General features: G+C 41.7%; 1 protein-coding gene across 1 annotated transcript in view; it reads right to left on the reverse strand.

Annotated features, from left to right (window-relative positions):
* The window catches only part of CNKSR1 (connector enhancer of kinase suppressor of Ras 1), a gene marked incomplete at its 5' end in the record, with an annotated part of 48,962 nt that continues 30,249 nt past the window's right edge, over positions 1 to 18,713 (reverse strand). The window contains 12 exons of the mRNA XM_081961680.1: positions 1 to 768; positions 2,317 to 2,498; positions 3,666 to 3,789; positions 4,125 to 4,189; positions 5,448 to 5,521; positions 7,046 to 7,117; positions 7,831 to 7,904; positions 10,075 to 10,247; positions 11,878 to 11,908; positions 13,373 to 13,557; positions 14,489 to 14,622; positions 18,245 to 18,321. Of these exons, the coding sequence (XP_081817806.1) occupies positions 568 to 768; positions 2,317 to 2,498; positions 3,666 to 3,789; positions 4,125 to 4,189; positions 5,448 to 5,521; positions 7,046 to 7,117; positions 7,831 to 7,904; positions 10,075 to 10,247; positions 11,878 to 11,908; positions 13,373 to 13,557; positions 14,489 to 14,622; positions 18,245 to 18,321 (1,392 nt within the window). The 3' untranslated portion in view covers positions 1 to 567. The remainder of the gene's footprint in view (positions 769 to 2,316; positions 2,499 to 3,665; positions 3,790 to 4,124; positions 4,190 to 5,447; positions 5,522 to 7,045; positions 7,118 to 7,830; positions 7,905 to 10,074; positions 10,248 to 11,877; positions 11,909 to 13,372; positions 13,558 to 14,488; positions 14,623 to 18,244; positions 18,322 to 18,713) is intronic.

The following is an 18,713-nucleotide window of genomic DNA, read 5'->3' on the forward strand; positions in this document are numbered from 1 at the left end:
GAAACATATTGTAACATTTATTTATATAACTAATTTCTTACATGTTTACAGTATCCTGCTTCTAATGCAAGCTGGTTTTCAATATAAACCATCATTATTGAAAACCACAAACTGGTTTACTCAGATGTCTCTTGGTTGCTAAATGTTTCCTTTTGAAAGATGTTGGAGGAAATGGCTTGTTCTGAAGAAATCTGAAAGGCACAATGTCTGTGCTGGTCAATGCCAGCTCTTTCCCAGATGCTTAGCCACCAAAAGCCACTTTATTCTTCATTGGTCTTCTATTTTGCAGTCAGGAAATGTCCATCGTTACGTAAAAATCCAACAATCCTTTCTCAATTGCCACCATCTTTGTAATCCATCTCTCTAAAATGAGAGAATCATTTGGAGCCATTGTTGCTGTCTGGATAAAACTTTTAGATCAACCCAATGCCTTATAAAGATGAAGCTTGCCGTAAAACATTCCTATCCAAAATTTTAGAAATGACAAAACTGCACTTCTGCTTGGTGCTGTGTAAGTGGAACTGGGGGAAGGACGTTTTAGCTCACAGGCCAGAGGTCCCCCAAATGCTACGGACCTGCAGCTGCCTCCAAGTGGAGGTCAAAACTTGAATCTATTGAGCCATTGTCTTGGTCCAGTTTTTTAGCCCGCCACATCTGTATTTCCTGGTATAACTCCTGATGTTGTTCTTTCCAGCTCCTGAATTTCTCAGAGTTCAGTTCGGTGTCCTCCAGTAGAATATCAAGTAATTGGAGCTCAGCAGTTTTGGCCTGGGGAAGGAAAAGAATGTTCTGAGGCTGATGCATGACTCACTTTTGCAAGGACAACCAAGGCCAGAATAGCACAGTCATTTGGAGTGGCTTTTAAAAGGTCGGCTAGTTCCCTTTCAAGAGAGACAAGGGCCCACCACCTTTACAAAGCTGTCACAAAATATTTTGGGGTCTCTTGAGCAGCAAAACACCTGATATATTAATAAACTTCCAGGTACAAACTGTTGTCCCTTGAGGTTGTATTGATTTTATTCATTATATTTCTAATGCATCCAAAAGCCAAAAGTGTCTGGCCAGATTCCAAAATGATTTAAAACTATGGAAATTTTCTATAGTTTTAAAAGGAAAAACAATATATATAGGTCATACCAGGGGTTGTAACACAAACACACACACACACACACACACACACACACACACACACACACACACACACACACACATATATATATATATATATATATATATATATATATATATATATATATATATATTTGTGTTACAACCCCTGGTATGCCTAAATACGGGAGGAAGGTCACTACTCCCTCTTTCTGTCCTTCGGCTCATCACAGAAGACCATGCAGACAGAAAACCATATTTTTATTTTTAATGTTGCCTTTTTATATTTGTGTTGTATTTGTACTGATAAGTAAATAAAGGGCTGGACACTTGGCCTGGATACCAGGCAAGATCTCAAGATCTCAGATAGACATCAGACATGACATTAAAAAACATTTTAAAAAATCTCCTTTGATAGTTAAAATACTCTGGTCTCAGATTGATCTGGGTTTTAAAAGGATCACATCAAAACTTTGCATTGGATCCAGAAACAACCTGACAGTGATGTATCAGCAGTATGGATGCTACTTTAATTGACAGAGAACTCTGATGGCTTTATTGTGGTACTTTCCACTATTGTATTTATTAGCAGCAGCTCTGCAGGATTTCAGACACATCTATTTTCCCTATTTGGAAAAACCCAAGAATTGAGCTTGGGATCCTCTGCTTAGAATATATGCTACTACTGTCCTCTCACTGATATCCCCAATATATGTACGTCATCTGAAGCAAATTCTTATAGCCTTCTTTCTAGCGAATATAAATCACGCAGCATAGCTGATTGTTGCACAGCTGATTGTTGGAGCGTAAAAAAATTGCTACTGGTGAACCGGTAGCATTTTTTTACTACCAGTTCAAGCGAACTGATCCAAACTGGTAGCATTTCACCCCCGAGCCACTCTCTTTGCAAGAAAGGTAAACTGTGATAAAAAATAAAATCCACATTTCACACATTTTGTAGGCTAGGATTCAAGAAAAGTAGCCATTAAAATAAAATAAAAAATGGAATTTCATCTGTTGTGCCTATTTAGTGAAGTACATTACATTTGTAATTGGGCTTCTTTACCTCCATTTTCCATAACTTTCTTTCAGTAAGCCACCCCCCAAAAATGTAAAACAAGTCCTATCCAATCGCTCATCACCCCCCCTTCCCTTAGAGGCATCCATAAATAGGAGCCATTTCTCAGCACAAAGTTACATTCCACCTGCCTTGAGTGTGCTTTGAAGTGTCCGAATCAGATGTACTTTCTCGTTGATCTCCGGATTCTTGTTACGTTTGACAAACGATTTCCGATAATATTCGCGGGTGAACACCTGCTTTTTCCCAATAAGTGATACTCCTCCTTGTTTCAGACACTTGATCAGGGACTGGAGTTCTTCTTCTGCTGGATCTTCATAAGATACAAGATACCACCATGTAACATCAAACCTCAACTTTTTACTTTTATATAAGAACATAAACTAGCCACAAACCTATCTAATCGGCAAAACCCCAAATCAAAGTTTCATTTATTGCCACCTCAAGCACAAAGTCCAAAAGTGGTTTCCAAGTAGAAACAAAATTAATTGTGTCCTTTTCTTTAATCAGAGCAGTCCATTTGGCCATCTCTGCTAATTCCATCAACTAAAAACATCCTTTATTTTTGTGCATACCTAGCAATTCAGACCTTGCAAGAGCCATGAAACCAGCCTGCTACTTGGGGAAAGAGAGAAAGACACAGAGAGAAAAGTGATAGAGGGAGAAAGGGACATTTTCAAGAACAGATTGGCACATTTATTGGCATGTAAAGGTAAAGGTTCCCCTTGCACATATGTGCTAGTTGTTCCTGACTCTAGGGGGCGGTGCTCATCTCAAAGCCGAAGAGCCAGCGCTGTCCAAAGGCGTCTGCGTGGTCATGTGGCTGGCATGACTAAATGCCGAAGGTGCACGGAACGCTGTTACCTTCCCACCAAAGTGATCCCTATTTTTCTACTTGCATTTTTGCATGCTTTCAACTGCTATGTTAGCAGAAGCTGGGACAAGTAACAGGAGCTCACTCCATTACGTGGCACTAGGGATTTGAACCGCCGAACTGCCAACCTTTCTGATCAACAAGTTCAGCGTCTTAGCCACTGAGCCGCCTTCTTATTGGCATGAGGATGTCCTAAATAATAGTACCAATGGAACAGAGTCTCAATATGAAAAAAACAATTGCCAAATCTTCATTTGGCTACTGACATATGCACAAATGTGTCCATACTCCCTGTCCGTTTGGCAAAGGAAGATAAACACTGTAGTCTGAAATATTTGAATGATTCCAGTTGGAGAAAGCTGCTAAAGTTTCATACCAATCTTCCTGTTTCAGTCCATCAGCTTAGAGATGTTCAATTATTGTAGCTTAATCTTTCTCCTCTTTGCCTTTGCTATGGGAACACTTCAGAAAACTTATAGAGAAATCTGTCCTATTTCATCCTTCTGCTTTAGAAATGATGTTCAATTATAGTTGATTTTTTCCCCAACATCTCACCTGCCACGTTCTTTCCAGTGCAACTTGGGAAGATACCAAAGGTGAGCTCACCTGGAGAAGAGGGAGATGCTGTTTTCTCATCTACACAGTCCTGGAAAAGTGGGCTTCCCAGGTTTTGGCTACTCCCAGTAGCCCCTGACGGCAACTGAGCCTTCTCTAATTCCTTCTGCTTTGTCTGCCAGAAATGAAGAAAGAAAATAATGGATGGAGACAAAATATGAGTAAATATGACCCGCTTGAGCTCAACCTCATCACATCCAACATTCTTCTGCAGTGATCTTTCCAATGGTTACATTGCAACTCCTTCCAAACACAGTCAAATGCATGGACTCCCACCCTACGTTTGCATGCTGGAATCAGGGCCTTTTTGGAAATCACAATATGCCTGTTGCAGTTGCCTCTCATTTCCCCAAAATAATAAAGTCCCAAATGAGTTTATAAAAAGCATCAAGCTATTTTAAAGAACAGTCCACCCTTTTTACAATTATGTTCCATCAAGAAGATACTGACCTGATCAAAACTATGCCTAGGAGAGTCATCCTCGGGATCTTCTGCTTCTGTTTCGCTGTAGCAATCTAAGTTGGAATGAGTCCGGGGGGGGGGGGGGGGAGAAATGAATGGAAACTCTGAAATGGGATGAATTGCACCACACCAGCTTTCTGCCTCCATCCTCAGGAATCCATCATCCCCAGCCACCATGTTCCTTCTCTTTTTCCCTGATCTAAGAGCACTGGGGGCACAGTGGTTAGAATGCAGCATTGCAGGCTAATTCTGCTGACTGCCGATTGCCGGCAGTTCAAATCTCAGTGGCTCAACATTGTCTCAGCTTTCCATCCTTCCGAGGTGGGTAAAATGAGGACCTGTATTGTTGGGGGGCAATAGGCTGACTCTGTAAACTGCTTAGAGGAGGCTGTAAAGCAGTGTGAAGCGGTACCTAAGTCTAAGTGCTATTGTTATTGCTATTTCTCCCTTCCTTTCCTTGGCCCTGGTGGTGCAGTGGTTAGAATGCAGGATGGCAGGTTGACTCATCCTTCCATCCTTCCGAGGTGGGTAAAATGAGGACCAGATTGTTGGGTGGGCAATATGCTGACTCTGTAAACTGCTTAGAGAAGGCTGTAAAGCACTGTGAAGTGGTATATAAGTCCTATTGCTACCTTAACTCTGCCTGCCTTGGTATCTCTGTATGTCCATATTCCCATTGCCCCTTAGGGCAAGGACTTGGAGAAATTATCCATATCCAGGTTGATATCATACACTATATTGCCAAAAGTATTCGGGCACAACTGTTTCTGATTATGTGGATGGGTGAGTGAATACTTTTGGCAATATAGTGTATTACTGAAACCAGGTAAATACCAATACTAATATTAGGTCAAAATATGATAATGGAGGCATATTTTTTTGTCTGATTTTTTTTTCCAGGCTGGGTGGGTATAGAATTGTCATCTTGCTTCAAGGTCTCGCTTCAAGGTCTTCTTGCTTCTTGCTTTCAGGTGCATCTTCCCAAAGGTGCTTTTTCAGATGGCAACTGGACTTCCTTGGTTTTTCTTTGAAGATGTTTTGCTTCTCATCCAAGAAGCTTCTTCAGCCCTTACAGGATAGTGGGGAATGGAAGCTCCTGTCAGAGCTAAAGAAGCTTCTTGGATGAGAAGCGAAATGTCTTCAAAGAAAAAACAAGGAAGGTCCAGTTGCCTCCTGAACAAAAGCACCTTTGCGACAACCATGACCTGGATGACTTTCAGGTGAATCCCTCATTTAGTATATGTGATGCAGATGTATCATGTCTTATGTACTTGGCCAGGAGAAAATGAGCTACTTTCAATAGGCACTCACCTTCTTGGTTAGATGGCTCAGATTTACGAGACACTGTATATTTAGTCATTGATGTGATCAAACGACTGACCCACCTGGGAAGAAACACAGCTTGTTATTTCCCCAGGTTGCAAGGTGTCTTCCTTGCAACTTTGAATATGAACTTGCCAAAAACAAATCTTTCTTCAAAGCAATGCCCTTTTAAGACTTTGTTGCCAGATTTTTATGCTTCTGGAAATTGAAACAAGCCAGCAGCTTCAAACATTTGTCTGAAAAATTTGCTGATAACAAGCATTCCCTTATGTCTTTGGTAAATTCTGGCTGGAATCAAATCAGCAAAGCTTTCGAAGAAAGCTGCCTGTTTATAACGCTTTCCTTCCCTGTTTTATCTCATCAGCAACTATCTGTTTAAACAGGAAGATCTAGATGAAAATGCCACTCAAGTTAAAAAAGCTCTTTGACACTTCATGCCTGGATGGAGGTAGTGCTGATCAGTTTTTCTCATTGTTATTAATTTTTATGCCACCCATATCTCTGATAACGCATCTCTGGGCAGCTTTCTTCCTAGATCAGGGTTCCCTTCTGCACATATGTGCTAGTCGTTCCCGACTCTAGGGGATGATGCTCATCTCCGTTTCTAAGATGAAGAGCCAGTGCTGCCCGAAAACGGTCATGTGGCCAGCATGACTAAACACCGAAGGTGCACAGAGCACTGTTACCCTCCCACCAAAGGTGGTTCCTATTTTTCTACTTGCATTTTTAATGTGCTTTTGAACTGCCAGGTTGGCAGAAGCTGGGACAAGTAACAAGAGCTCACTCTGTTACGCGGCGCTAGGGATTTGAAGCGCTGAACTGCCAATCTTCTGATTGACAAGCTCAGCCACTGACGCTCACTGCATCCCTTCCTAGATCAGTCCCTCCATCATCCCCTTCCATAGCTGAGCACAGAAATCTATTTCCACTCTCGCTCTCGTGCAGTACAATATTCCAAGTTTCCATAACTTTGATTATACAAAAACAATTCTGAAAGGAATTGTGCGCACAGATGAACTGATAAATTGTATATAAATTCATAGGTCTTGCCAGTTGGGGAGGTGGACAAGAAGTGGTCAGGCCTTCTTCTCTGCTCCTGTCACCCTCCATGATGGAGTTGCATGCAAGACTTTGGGATCTGCTAATATTCCTGGAGGAACAATCTCAAGTTCTTCACCAGTGTTGATCAATTGCATTAGAGCAGGGATGACAAACTCAAGGCCCAGGGGGCCAGATCTGTCCTGTGGGGGCTTAGATCTGGCCCACAGAGCCACCCTGAAAACAGTGAAGGACTGGCCCCAGCGCTCTGCCAGAGAAAGTGGGCTCCCGAGTTCCATTTTTGTCAACCACGGCCTCCTGTAATCCTCTGCTAAGGATTGGAGGAGGCCGCAGCAGCCAAAAACAGAGCTCAGGAGGCTGTTTTCGCTGGCAGAGTGCTTGGGCCACCACAGGCACCTGACAGGAGTGACATTGAGCTGGGCATGCCCCCCCCTGGCCATGCCCCCCCTCCCCCCGAGGTCAAACACAACTCTGATGCAGCCCTCAATGAAATCGAGTTTGACACCCCTGCCTTACAGGCTACTCACATGCTCAGATCAGCCAGGGTTTCTGCTGCAAAGATGAAGGGCTTGTACTTCTCATGGGTGAATTGGAAAACACTGGAGAGGAAAAAGAAGCGACAGCAGTGGGATTTCTCACAATTCCTTGCTGTTGGGAATCACAGCTATACCCAATTACCAATCTGCATGGATACAGCTGCAAATGAAGCTTGAAAGGATTGTGTAACTAGTGTGACACCCCACCCCACCCCAAATTTTGCAATGTGTATGGTTCCCTCAAGCCTACCCGTAGTGCCCTCAGATATACAAATGGTAATCTCTAGGCTACGTAAGGATTTAACACAGAAGTCCAGTTTGCTCTTAGTGCGTAAAACTTGTCAAGTAACAAACCAAATATTTTTGGAGCCCACAAACTACTGAAATATGCCTTCTAGCTAGAATGATCTCTTCTAGCTAGAATTATGAGAGTTTAAAACAGGGGCCAGCAACCTTAAACACTCAAAGAGCCACAAACGGAAGCCACCCACTCAATTCTGGAGCCGACTGGAAGTCTGGTTCCCCCACCATAGAGTCTCCTCCTAGCACGGCATACTTTTTCCTCTACCTGTCCTAACAAAAAACCCTATCAATTGTGGAGCCATCTGGTGACAGGGACCTGCAGAAGAGGAGTGAAAGAGCCACATGCGGCTCCAGAGTCGCGAGTTGCCAACCCCTGGTTTAACATATCTGAAGGACTTCAGCATTGGAGAACCGATTCAGAGCTTGTTCCTTCTCAGAAAATGGCTCAAGGGGACCAATGAGTTTGCACTCACTATTTCTTCTTCTGTTCCTTGGTGCTCTCCAATCTGTAGGCAGACACGTTGATCAATCCCACAGCCTTCTCATCCTAGTTTTCATAGTCCATTGACAAGAAAAGAAGAAAAGAGGTAGGCGTATTAATCTTTGGCCACAAACAGCAAGATTTGGGACCTTTTATTTATTTTTTATTTTTAAATTGATTTTCTATTAAATACACTTCTTAGTGCTTTATAAACATTCGTGTTGTCTGGGTATTTAATTTGCTTAACGATATAGATTTACATTCTTAATCCCCTTTTTTCCAACCATTGGTAAAATAAATTCCATATTTGATAGTATTCTGTGTCCTCTTTCTGCTTAATTTTCAATATCAATCTTTCTATTTCTGCACAATCTAGTATCTTCTTCACTATTTCTTCATCTCGCGGTATATCTTCATTTTTTCCAATATCATGCTAAAATAATCCTCGCTGCTGTTAAAGCGGGTAATATTAAATACATACTTTTCTTATCAAGTTTTTTCTGATATTATACCTAATAAAAAACAATTCAGGTTTATAATCTATATGTTTCCCCATCATCTTTTCTAACCACCTGTGTAACTTTGCCCATTTTTTTTTTTGCTTTGACACCACATATGATAAAATGTGTCCATTTTTGGATTATATTTCCAATGTAATCCAAAAACAGATTTGGGACATTTTAAAGGCTTTTAGCCTACCATACATTTTTTAAAAAGAAGCCAGTCTTTGTCGAATGAATGGAAAAGACGAGTTAATTCACTCAAGAAGATTTGATCCACAGAGGGTTGTGATATCGTAACATTGGCTGCTCTTAAAGGAACAACCGCGAACCATTCATGCAACGAACTGGTCTCTTTGCTTCTTTTTGTACAAAGAAGCTCTAAAATATTCAGTGACCCAGATCAGAAAACCAAAGCGAACTTTTAGGCAAATTTTAGGCAAAGCAATATGTACTGCTTTTTTTAAAAGTTGATTTAAAAATTCACTTTTTTAATGTTTGCAACCTACCAAGAACTCAAGAAGCAAGCATACACGTCCTTGCCATCTTTCCACAACAGCCTTTATGAGCGAAGGCATAGTGACCAGTTTAGAGTCACTCAAGGAAGTTTATGAAGCTGGATCTCCCAAGTCATACTTCTGCACCTTAACCACCTTAACTGGCTGTGCGAAAAATCCATGCAGGCTAGCTAGCGGAAAGCATGTATGTTTTGAAATGCAACATAACTGGAAGCCGAGGCTGGTGAAGGCCAGGCTAAAGCAATCACTGATTGATTACCTATCAAACTTATATTCCATCTTTGTATTTGCACAACCATAAGCAGCATGCATAATACTTGCATTTATTTTCTCAACAACCCTGTGAGGGAGGCCGGGTTGAAAGAGAGGGACTGGCCCCAACTCCCTCTCCTCTCCTCTCCCCTCCCCTCCCCTCTCCTCCCCCCTCCCCTACTCCCCTCTCCCTCTTCTTCTTCCTCTCCCCTCTCTCTCCCGTAAGGTAAAGGTAAAGGTTCCCCTTGCACATAAGTGCTAGTCGTTCCCAACTCTAGGGGTGGTGCTCATCTCCGTTTCAAGGCCGAAGAGCCAGCACTGTCCAAAGATATCCTTGTGGTCATGTGGCCAGCATGACTAAACGCCGAAGGCACACAGAACGCTGTTACCTTCCCACCAAAGGTGGCTCCTATTTTTCTACTTGCATTTTTACATGCTTTCGAACGGCTAGGTTTGCAGAAGCTGGGACAAGTAACGGGGAGCTCACTCCGTTACACGGGCACAAGGGATTCGAACCGCCAAACTGCCGAACTTTCTGATTGACAAGCTCAGCATCTTAGCCACTCTTGTATTTTCTTCAAATCTCTCTGGAAATGGAAAAGCAACATTCTGATACGAGTCTTCTAATCCATGTGGTGAGTACTTATCAGCGTAAATCTGGACCACATGAAATGGGGAAACATACCCCCACCCCGAGCTTGCCATTTTGCAGGGCTTATAATTTCCGTAACATCACTCAAGAACTCAACCTCAAACATGATATAAGTGGGGGGATCTCCAAAATAGTGACCTCGCTCATTTATCCCGGCACTCACTCATATAAATCTATGATTTTGGCCTACCCATTCATTGTTGTTGTTGTTTTAAAATAGTGTTTAAAAATAAGTGGAAAAGTGATACACCGCAAAGGAAGTCCAGCCTCCCTTTGGGTTTACTGTTACCACAAGTGTCTTGGAATGCACTCACATTGGGGTTGCTGTACCAGTAAAGGTTGTGTCCTTTCAACACAAACCAAAACCGTTTCCATTTCTGGGCCATGAATCCCACGTGGTCCTTCTTTTTTAAGAGCCAACCGTCACAGTCCACCTGTCCCAGTTCCTGGCAGGAGATGCGTCGTCTACTTAGCCGGGTAGTGACTCCTCATTAAAGCAAAAGCAAAAAAAAAAGAAGATTGCCTAACGTATTTTTAAAAGCTCCTGAAGGGACACCCACACCACAGTTAAGGTCAACTGATGGAATGAAAGAACTGGTGGAGTTAGAAGGATTCCTGCTCTCCCCCCCAGGGCACGTTCACACATGCACATTGGTGGTGGGATTCAATTTTTCTTTTACTACCGGTTCTGTGGCCATGGCTTTGTGGGTGTGGTAGGGGAAGGATACTGCAAAATCCCCATTTCCTCCCCACTCCTAAAATTTCTGCTACTGGTTCTCCAGAACTTGTCGGAACTGGTTGAATCTCACCTCTGATGCACATGTGCACATCCAGAGGCATGCGCTGTGTCTTGTTGATTTTGGAAGGAGTTTGGATGGCTTTATATTTCTCTTCCTATAATGCATTTTTAAAAACAACCCTCCCATATCAAGACAATTGCATCCAAGGTCAGCTATGATGGAATGGGTCCAGACCCAGTGATGGGATTCAGCCGACTCGCACCTTTTCGGTAGAACCGGTTGTTAACTTTCTAAGCAGTTCGGAGAACCGGTTGTTGGAAGAAATCTCACTTTGTTTTTTCCCCACTTTACAGGGCTAATCCTGTAAGGAAGGCAGGAAGGAAATATTCTGCCGTTGTTTCTAGCCTAATCTTTATTGCCCTGCTTACAGAAACTGCCTCTCCCGTTAACCCTTATTCCATTGTAAGAGCTAAGGCGAAGCGCCCTTTGACGTGAACGATGTTGAGTTGGCCACGCCCACCCAGTCACATGACCACCAAGCCGCACCTACCCAGCTGGTCATTAGGGCAGAGAACCGGTTGTTAAATTATTGGAATCTCACCATTGCTCAGGGATATCCAACCTTGGCAACTTTAAGACCTGTGGACTTCAACTCCCAGAATTCCTCAACCAGGCGGGGATTAGCGTACCAAAAGCATACAGGTAATCCTTCATTTATGATCCTTAGTTTAATGACAGTTCGAAGTTAGGACAGCGTGGAACGAAGTGTTTTATGACTGTGTTGCAGCATCTCTGCAGTGACACAATCACAATTTGGCCACTTTGCGATTGGCATGAATTTACGAGGGTTGCAGAGTTGGGGTGATCGCCATTTGCAACCTTCTCAGCCAGCCTCTGACAAGCAAAGTCAATGGGGGAAACTAGATTTGCTTAATGAACGTGTGATTTACTTAATGACCACAGCAAAATAGCAATAGAACTGACTTATATACCGCTTCATAGTGCTTTACAGCCCTCTCTAAGCGGTTTACAGAGTCAGCCTATGGCCCCCAACAATCTGGGTCCTCATTTTACGCACCTCGGAAGGATGGAAGGATGAGTCAACCTTGAGCCTGGTGGGATATAAACTGCCAAATTTCAGGCAGTTGGCAATCAGCAGCAGGAGCCTGCAGTACTACACTCTGACCACTGTGCCACTGCAGCTCTGAGATCATAAAATAGATCATAAAATTGGGCGTGGTCATGTAATGACTCACTTAATGACCACATCACTTAGCAATGGAAGTTCCAGTTCCAACTGTGGTCGTAAGTTGATGAGTACCTGTAGCTTGATATTCAGACACCTGCCCATGGTGAACACAGGGAGATTCTACTTACCTTTCTGTTTCCGTCGAATCTCAACGCTGCCCTGTAGGGATCACATGGAGAGAGAAGAAAACACAGTGACATGATTGATGAGGGACACGAAATATGAAATATGTGCCAACTCAGAAAGTTCAAACTGCCCAAAGAGCTGCTGATTCAGTTCTACAGAGGAATTATTGTGTCTGTCAACTGCACCTCTATAACTGTCTGGTTTGGCTCTGCAACCCAACAAGAGAGACACAAACTTCAACAGATAATTAGAACTGCAGAAAAAACAATGGCTACCAACCTGCCTTCCATCGAAGACCTGTATACTGCATGAGTCAAAAAGAGGACTGTGAAAATAGCTACAGACCCCTCGCATCCTGGGCATAAATTGTTTCAACTTCTACCCTCAAAATGACGCTATAGGGCACTGCACACCAGAACAACTAGACACAAGGAGAGTTTTCCCCGAATGTCATCACTCTGCTAAACAACTAATTCCCAAAACACTTTCAAATAATTTACTAAGACTGTATTACTATTATTCTTCTCTTCCTTCCTAGTACCTATCTTTTCCTACTTATGACTATAACCGTGTGGCTTGTATCTTTAAAATTTATATAGTTTTATTTGTTCCCTAGTATGATTTGATTGCTTATTAGTAACCTATGATTATCACTAAGTATTATATATTATAATTCTTGATGAATGTATTCTATTTTATTTTTCTTTATGTACACTGAGCGCATATCCACCAAAGACAATTTCCTTGTGTGTCCAATCACACTTGGCCAATAAAGAATTCTATTATTCTATTCTATTCTATTCTATTCTATTCTATTCTATTCTATTCTATTCTATTCTTCTTTATGTACACTGAGAGCATCTGCACCAAAGACAAATTCCTTGTGTGTCCAATCACACTTGGCCAATAAAGAATTCTATTATTCTATTCTATTCTATTCTATTCTATTCTATTCTATTCTATTCTATTCTATTCTATTCTATTCTTCTTTATGTAGACTGAGAGCATCTGCACCAAAGACAAATTCCTTGTGTGTCCAATCACACTTGGCCAATAAAGAATTCTATTATTCTATTCTATTCTATTCTATTCTATTCTATTCTATTCTATTTCTTTATGTACGCTGAGCGCATATCCACCAAAGACAAATTCCTTGTGTGTCCAATCACACTTGGCCAATAAAGAATTCTATCTATATGCAACCCCTTTTCAAAAACACAATATTCTCTACTTTTTCTCCCCAACCCAGTTCTTCTGAGGCTGAGTGGCAACAGGATGGGCAAAGAAGTATCATACGTGCATATGAACTAATCAATGCGATTAAATGTTTGGATTTGGATGTCTGCATTCAATCCATTTTGTAAATAAAAAAATAAAACGTCGCATTGTTTGCGCAGTCCTAATTTCACCTAAAATGCCTCTTGTATTAGCATCTTTCCTTGAAGGTGTTAGTCCTAAACAAACGAGTAAGTTAGTTAAAAAAAAAAAAAGTCTTACCTCTTTGGAAGCTGCTGATGCCAGGCCCTGCTGGCCTCTGACAAATCCATTCTCATGCTTTGCAGAGTTTCCTAGTTGTTGCCCTTGCTTCTTGGGAGTGGAAGGGACAGCAGCATCTGGAGATTTAGGCCCCATGGCATCTGCTCCAAAGTCTTGCCTTTCCAGAGCAGGGTCAGGCAATGCCTCTGGGAAAACCAGAAAGAAAGAAAGGAAGGAAGGAAGGAAGGAAGGAAGGAAGGAAGGAAGGAAGGAAGGAAAGAGAAAGAAAGAAAGAAAGAGAAAGAAAGAAAGAAAGAAAGAAAGGAAAGAAAGAAAGGAAGGAAGGAAGGAAAGAAAGAAAGAAAGAAAGAGAAAGAAAGAAAGAAAGAAAGAAAGAAAGAAAGAAAGGAAAGAAAGGAAAGGAAGAAAGGAAAGGAAGGAAGGAAGGAAAGAAAGAAAGAAAGAGAAAGAAAGAAAGAAAGAAAGAAAGAAAGAAAGAAAGAAAGAAAGAAAGAAAGAAAGAAAGAACAAGTGGTCAATAAATTAGACCATTTTGGCAGGAGGCTTGAATGGTAAAATATGCATGGAAAGCTAAACCCAGCAAGTATAAGGAGCAAATCGATGGGCTACTTCCAGATGCGCTAAACTAGAGAATGCCATAAGTGGCAATGAGCCTACAGACTGTAACATGGAACTTATCTGGTTTTCGGGTCCATTTGAAGTTTTTAAATGATATTCTAGGGTTTGGGGGAGGGGTGATCATGGTGATTTCTGAGCTCCATGGGAAAAATGTGATATAAAGGTTAATAGCAATAGCACTTAGACTTACATACCACTTTACAGTGCTCTACAGCCCTCTCTAAGCGATTTACAGAGTCAGCCTATGGCCCCCAACAATCTGGGTCCTCATTTTACCCATCTCGGAAGGATGGAGGGCTGAGTCAACCTTGGGCCTGGTGAGGTTTGAACTGCCAAATTGCAGGCAGCCAGCAGAAGTAGCCTGCAATACTGCACTCTAACCACCGCACCACCACAGCTCATATATTATTATTTATAATATATAAATTAACAATGAAATGGAAGAGTCCAGGATAATTCTGCAGTTCTTCACTAGATGCAACTGATCAGGTTTCTTACCTGCTCCAGAAAGGACCTCTTCCAGTCCACTGATATTATGCACAGGACACCTGCAATCAATTCCTTTTGATTCCTCCTGAGCGGTGGGAAGATCAAGCTTGGAATTCTGGGTTCCCTCGAACTCAGCGGTCATGCTTTAACAAGAAGGGGGGGGATTATAACCTTTGATCTCCTCTATTACATAACAACTACATGTTGCTCACCAGAAGCCCACACACCCCGCCAGATATCCTGCAAGATGAATGCATGTAAGGTCCATTAAGGAAAACAACTGAGTATTTGTGGGCATTGAGAATTCAAAGATTGGCTGCCGTCCCTTCTCTTGGCACCAAATGTCAAGAGATGCTGGATCTCCATTTCAATTTATCAATCCTACTTACCATATTTTTCGGAGTATAAGACGCACCTTTCCCCCCCTAAAAGAGGGTGAAAATTTGGGTGTGTCTTATACACTGAATGTAGCCCCACCCACCCACCAGTCCCAATCCTTTGGCCTCTGCCTTCCAGCAATTTACCTCCTTGCAGCAAACGGGGAAAATAGGGGTTGCAGAGGCTGCAATAGGCTATAGCAATCCCTGCAGCCTGAAACAGCTAATGATCGGGAGGCCCAAGCTGAAATTGAAACTTGCTGTTTGCTCCACGAGGCAAATTGCTGGGAGGCAGATTTTTTTTTTCTTGTGCTAATCAGGCAGTTTGCTGCAAAGAGGTAAATCAATAACTATAAATGCCTATAGAACTTTCAAATTATTACTTATTTTTTAAAGACTACTTTGTTATTGTTCTGGATAGCTTAACAAAATGAAGCTTTTTAAAATAAAATGAAGAGGCTCAATGCTATTGTATCTTCTTTTAAATAGCAGAGAATAACTATACTTCCAGAAAGCACATCAATTTTAACAGCATCTGTACAAATATAGTCTTAAATGTAACACTACAAACAGTGTATACTGTCTGAACTGTTTGCTGTTTGTTGCAAGGAAGCAAATTGCTGGGAGATAGAGGCAGATTTCCCCCCCCCCTTGTTTTCCTCCCCAAAAGCTAGGTGCGTCTTATACTTTGGATACTCTTAAACTCTGAAAAATATGGTATTTTCCAATCCAGCCTTCCCCAACTAGACTGCCTTCCAGTTGAGACTGAAACTCCCAGAATTCCCCAATCAGCCTCCAGATGGTTGGAATTCTGGGAACTGCAATCTGAGCATCTCAGACACTGCCAAGCAGGGGAAGACTATCTAATGATCATTAGATCATAGGATTGAAACTGTAAACTTTCTTTTAACAAAACAAGCAAGTGGTTTTTGCACCATTTTACCTTCCAAACAGCTTATTTATATATCAGCAAGAGAATTTGAAAAAAAATAATGTGTAATTCAGCAAGGGGAGCATCCTATCAGTTTTGGCCCAGTGTGCAAATAATTGTTGACAACAGTTATGGACAAAATGGTTGGTTGGTTGGCTTTTCTATTCACCAGATAGGAGCTACAGTATATTGGACATAACTAGGCACAAAACATCTGTTTATCAGGTTATTAGCTACTCTCTCTTCTGTATGTCTACTTTTATTCCACTTCTGGGCAGGGTGAAACTCTTGATGAAAACTTCCCAACCCTTGAATTCTCTATGACAGCTCATGATACCCCATTTGTGGCCCAGAAGCGTTGCTGAGTTTGACGGCAACAGAAGACAAATAGGTCAAGGATCTAAGCCACTATCCCCAAGGACACTTACAATCCCTCCCATGCAAACAATTGGAGGGAAAATGCCTAAATTTGTTATTGGAAAGTTTAAAGTGCAGCCAAGATGTAGCTTGAGTAATAGGAAGCGGGAAGGTCCCTAATTTCTTCAAGAGATATTCCATCTGTTCCTTGAACCAGAGAATGTCCTCACGTTGCAACATTCCCATCAGTGGTTTCTTTCCTATGGAAAGCTTGAGTGAAAAGGGGATTGCGTATTTTGTTACGGAGGGCTGCGTCACGTCTGCAGAAACACCAGGATGCCAACCTCCACTAGGAAATTCGTAAACAGTTTCTTGAACCTTTTACTCTACTCTGTTACTTTTATCTTCTCCTGTTGCTATCTACTTCACTACCAAGAGGACAAAAAAGGTAGAAGAAAAGAAAGAAGCCATGACCGACACACACCACACTGTCTAACTCTGGGAGGTGAGGTAGTCTGGATCCTTAACAATTGAACAGCCGTAGAGACTTCAACGTTCTACTCACAAAAGCATTATAGGAATGTGAAGTCAACTCAACTCACTAGAGCAGGGGTGTCCAAACTTGGCAACTTTAAGCCTTGTGGACTTCAACTCCCAGAATTCCCCAGCCAGCTCAGCTGGCTGGGGAATTCTGGGAGTTGAAGTCCACAAGTCTTAAAGTTGCCAAGTTTGGACACCCCTGCACTAGAGGGATCCAGGTCTAACAAGCTACCATTGTCCAACTGAAGTGGCTATTTCAAGTCCTAATTTCAAATACTATGAAAATGATCTGGTTGTTACTTGTTTGGTTTTATTATTGAATTTATTGGTTTAGTTATTTATTAGTTATTTATTAGTTTACTATTATTACATTAGCTTGCCAGAGAGAGAGAGAGAGAAATAATACATGAATGAGCATTAGATGTGCATGTATGCATGTAACTGGGCAGAATTGTTTGAAATCAGGTTGCATATAAAATAAAGAAGTAAATAACAGAGAACTCTGCCTAGAGTCCAGCCTAGGATGTGATGCACTCATTTTAGAGAGGGCAGCAATGCTGCTGCATTTATTGGTGAGGATTTATATCCATTTTTCCTCCAAAAATTGAAAGCACATTATAAAGTACTCCCTCTAGGCTCCCCCCCCCCCAGCAATAATAACCCTGTGAAGTAGGGTTACTTTACTGTTGAATGTATTATAGATAACTTAACAAAATGGGTTAATTTGGTCAGCAGATAAGTAGGTTGGGAGAATACGTCTATTATATATTCATCTCCTAAACAATTACTTTGAAGGTGTCAGCACAGATGAAAAATCATTAGGCTGAGCATACAAAATTCTCATACAAGACAATATTTGCAGCTCAGGGTTGAATTGTGGGGCCCTTGGTGCTCTCTGAGCACAATTGTTTTCTTGAAGACATTTCATTACCTAACTAGGTAACATCTCAGGGGCTAGAAGGGAGCCTGGTAGCAAAAAAGCTTAAAAGAAAACCAAAAACACCTCCTCACCAGCAACCGACATCCAGATAAGTAGGGATTAAAAGCATGGATAATTCCAAACTAACAATCAAGCAGCAAACAATGCCCATTCTAGGAACTACCAATCCAGACAAACAAATAGTAAACAACAATGTAATCAGAACTACTAGAAGAAAACAACACTTGACAAGGCAAGTCACTCTATGGAAACATAAAGCACTTCCTTCTAGTACTGAAGATGTTACCTAATTGGGTAGTAACATGTCTGCAAGAAAACAGTCAAGATCAGAGCACCAAGGACTTCACATTCACACACATATTTTCTAATATGCTTAGAAAACATCTCGGGCATGACCAGAAAACTCTTCTCTTTTTCCCCCCAAGAGAATATCTGAGTCAGGCTAAAGTTAGCCTTCTCTGCATCGCAGGAATGTTCTGTTTGCTCTAAGCATTCTCTTCACTAGGCTATGGACCAAGAGCAGGTCCTTCACATGCCCACAGTTCACATCCCACGTCACCAACCACACCCCACGGCAACCCTTGCCAACAAACAAATGCTTCTCTTGATGGATGTTTTACCTGGATGTTGGTGACGCAGAGCTGGCTGAAGAGTCATCACTTCTTGAACTCAGGTCTTCTAAGAAAGCATGTGGCTGCTGGGGAGCAAAGAAAGCCAATTAAGGATAGTATCTGTCTCAGGTGAGAAGTAACGCTTCCTGTTTCCAACTGTACTCCACTTTCAGCTTCCCGTTGAGTCACAAATGAAACTCCCAGGAAATCATAAAAGTGGGAGATGAATCACTGGTATATTTGGAGATAGAGGACAATGGAATTTCCATTGTCTTTTCTAATGTAAAATCGAGTTGATGCTGTTTGTTATTATTACTATTAGGATGCCAAGTTTGATCTTGGAAAGATAGACCAGAGAGATCTTCAGGGATTGGCAAAGGGTAAGAAGACATCTAAGCAAGAAGGATGAAGTAGGATAATGATGCTGGGGGTTCTCCATTGGGGGGGGTGTTTAAAAGATAAAAATCTATTCCATGTT

This window comes from Natrix helvetica (genome assembly GCF_964273705.1).
Source record: "Natrix helvetica genome assembly, chromosome: 9".
NCBI classification, from domain to species: Eukaryota; Metazoa; Chordata; class Lepidosauria; order Squamata; family Natricidae; genus Natrix; species Natrix helvetica.